Source organism: Pteropus alecto, unplaced genomic scaffold (genome assembly GCF_000325575.1).
Source record: "Pteropus alecto unplaced genomic scaffold, ASM32557v1 scaffold159, whole genome shotgun sequence".
NCBI lineage: Eukaryota > Metazoa > Chordata > Mammalia > Chiroptera > Pteropodidae > Pteropus > Pteropus alecto.
Genome location: NW_006443122.1, coordinates 182,237 through 185,795, shown reverse-complemented (window position 1 = coordinate 185,795; position 3,559 = coordinate 182,237). Strand labels below are relative to the sequence as shown.

The 3,559-nt window shown below is 43.8% G+C and overlaps 1 protein-coding gene across 1 annotated transcript; it reads right to left on the bottom strand.

Annotated features, from left to right (window-relative positions):
- Positions 1–2,876: 2,876 nt before the first annotated feature.
- LOC102884624 (60S ribosomal protein L21-like) lies at positions 2,877–3,272 on the bottom strand. Its single transcript, XM_015597900.1, has one exon. It carries the CDS (start codon positions 3,270–3,272, stop codon positions 2,877–2,879), a length of 396 nt encoding a protein of 131 aa, XP_015453386.1.
- Between the last annotated feature and the right edge of the window lie 287 nt (positions 3,273–3,559).

Here is a 3,559-nt window from a genome sequence, read left to right as displayed (position 1 = left end):
GACCAGGGATTCTCAAAGCCTGGTCCCAGACCTACAGTGTGAGTCACCAGAGAACTCTCAGAAATGCAAATTCCCTGCTAAACCAGTAACTGGGGGTGTGTTCTTCTCACTGTCTGCTAGAATTGGAGAACCACGGCAGTAATCCATTTTTTTTTATTAGTTTGTTCTTTTTTTTCCCTTAGATTCCTCATATAAGTGAAATCATATAGTGTTTATCTTTCTCTGTCTGACTTAAATACCCTCTATGTGCATCAAAGCAATATCTTTTCCATCCCCTTCCTTTTAGTCTGTGTGTGTCTTTTAATCTGAAGTGAGTCTCTTGTAGGCAGTATATACAGGGGTATTGTTTTCTTACCCTTTCAGCCACTCTGTCTTTTGGTTGGAGCACTTAATTCTTTTCCATTTAAGGTACCTATTGATAGGAATGTAGTTGTTACCATTCTTTATTCCTGTTTTTGATACATGTTTTTTCTTCTTAAAGAAGTTTCTCCAACATTTCCTGTAATACTGGCTTGGTGATGATAAATCCCTTTAGCTTATTTTTGTCTGGGAAGCTCTTTATCTGTTCTTCAACTCTAAATGGTAGCTTTGCTGGATAAAGTATTCTTGTTTGTAGACCTGGGTCTTCATCCTGTCTAATATTTTTTGCCAAGCCCTTCAGTCCTTCATAGTTTCTTTTGAGAAATCAGCTGCCAATCTTATGGGTGTTCCCTAATAAGTAGCTATCTGTTTTTCTTTTGCTGCTTTTAAAATTCTTTCTTTGTATTTAACCTTCGGCATTTTAATTATAATGTGTCTTGGTGTGGGCCTCTTTGAATTCCTGGTTTTGGGGGTTCTCTGAGCTTCCTGGGGTTTTATGTCCATTTCTTTCACCAGATTAGGAAAGTTTTCCATCATTATTTCTTCAAACAGCTGTTCAACATCTTGATTTTCTTCAGTTATGCTGATCAGGTGGATATTTGGATCCTTAATAGTGTCCCATATGCTCCTTAAATTGTTTTTATAGTGTTGGCATCTTATCTCTTGCCATTCTGATTGAGTGTCTTTGGCTTTCCCATCCTCTAGATAGATCATTTGATCTTTTTTTTTAATTCATTTTATTTATTCCTTTGTTTATTTCATTTAATATACTTCTCATCTCAGATAATGTGTTCTCCATTTCAGACTGGTTCCCTTTTATAATTTCCATTTTCATTTTTATGTTTTTTACCTCTTTATTGACCTTCTCCCTGAATTCATCTACACTTCCCCTAAGTTCATTGAACATCTTTATAATCAGTGTTTTGAACTCTGCATCTGTTAGATTATTTGACTTCATTATATCTGGACCTCTGTTCTGTTCTCTCATATGGTTTCTGCTGCTTTGTCTTCCCATTTTGGCTGCCTTTCCATGTCTGTTTCTGTGTACTAAGCAAAACTCCTATGTCTCCCGGTCTTATTAGTGTGAATTTGTGAAGTAGGTTTCCAGGGACACAATCCTGAGAGGGGTTCAGCTGTAGGCCAAATTTAGCTCAAGCCTCTACCCCTTCAGGGCCACCTGTTAAGATTCAGCAATCAATCCACAGATGCTGTGCTTATAGTTGCCTCAAAAGGCCACACTGCCTTCACCAGTGTGAGTCTCAGCAAGGAGCACCAGACTCGCTGAGGATATACCTGGATGTGGCTTGGGTGGGGGCCCGAGTTGGGGGAGGTAGAGTTTTAGGAAATCCTCTGGGTGGAGCAACCTCTGTCATCCAGTTTAATGACCACACAGCTATGGCAGCACTGTGTCTCTGCACACTGGGAAGAGGGAGAACTCAACAGAGAACAATCATACCGCTGGCACTTCTGTACAGAGCGAGCCTCGCCTCAGCCTTCACTACGACAATGTCTCCCTGTAAGTCCCTGGTGTCTCCTGCGCACAGCCGAATTGGCACTGGTGCTTAGAGAGAGCAGGTCTGCGAATATCAGCTCGCCGATGAGGCCCCTTTAAGAGGCTTCGGCCGCTGCCACTGCCACCGCTTCTGTCTCACTCAGCAGCTCGAGACTTGGCAGCCCCACGTCCTCACCTGGTCCTACCTTCTGCCATTGCAGGATGATTCCTTGGATTTCTCCCTAGTTGTATGGATTGTTCATCAGAATCCCGGGTGATTTTTCCTTGCTGCTGCTTCGTTTCCATCATAATTTTGATTTGGTCGCCAGAGGGATGAACAAAACCTCTATCATCTATGCTATTTTTTTTTCCTCCTCGTGGCATTCTACCTTTTAAAGTACTTATCCTGTCTTTTTTTGTGCTGTTTCAGGAGGAAGTAATGATACATATATTCAATTCGTCATGGTAACTGAGATGGTTATAGCATTTTCATTTCAACCAGCATTGTTCAAGAGCATTGGCTTCCTCACACTTTTACCAGCATTGGGCCCAGTAAACCATTTATTGATCACAAATAAACTTGTTCATCCCTAAATGCTCAATTAAATAAGACCTGGGTCTCAGTGGGTCTCAGTCATTCAGTGATGGAGCTGTGGTGACACCAAAGGTCTACAGTTTCTTCAGCCTCCTTGATTTGGTCCCTGGCCGCGCTAGCATAATCGATCCAGAAAAGACTTTAATCCCATTTCCGAAGGCTAAGATGCACCTCCTGGACCTCGCTCGCTTTGTCTGTAAGGTGGAAGGGGACGCATAAAAGTGAGCTTTCAGTGAACTATAGAATACTCTGAAACGGTAGTGACTGAGACGAATGGCAGAGCATAGCGCCCAATTCATTTTGAGTTTCAGTGCTGTGTCCAAGGAGAGAGACACTGGTTGGTCCCTGTGTGGGGCTTACCCATCCGACACTGCCCATTTCTCTCTTTTTTACTTTTTTCTTTTTAACAGTTCAAGGGGCTTCATTTTCCTACCCGTCGCAGTATGGACTCACGGGGAAAGCGTCCTTTCCATGGCGCTCACTGAGAGCCTCTCCAGGGGGAGCAGGCTGGCGCTTCAGCTGAGCCCATACCTTTCTCTGTGGCATCCTTCTTTTATGACCATTTTCCTTCACAGGTTTCAGGGAGCTTTCTGGGCTCTTAGAGAATTTACTGCGCTCGATACACACCTTAATTCTCTTGACAAGAACCTCGCCCTTGATTTGCTTGTTCACAACAGGCCACCTGCATGCTGGGTGACTCCTAGTTTTGTCCTGGGAACTCTGGTGGACTGAACAGTGCCCATTCCCCTCTTCTGCAGTACCACCTGTCTGGTGACCCTTGTGCACGTGGCCAGCTCCATGTTTTCTAAAAGGCCCAGGGAACATGCAGCGGACGCCTCACCTCTTCCCCTTGTGTCGCTCATTTTGGCAAATTACTAGGAGATGGTGGCTCCAGCCCATAGGGCCCACTGCAGGTCAGTGGTCACTTCTGTCCTCCCCAGGAGTCCTCCTTCTGACCCTGGCTTCCCTACTTGGTCTCCTGCCCACCAACCAGTTTAGGTTTTATTTATATGGACTTCATTTAGGAAGGACACACCACCCTTTCCATTTACTCTGACAGAGAACTATCATCTCACTTTGTGCTTTTAAAGCCAAATGTTTAATCACATGTG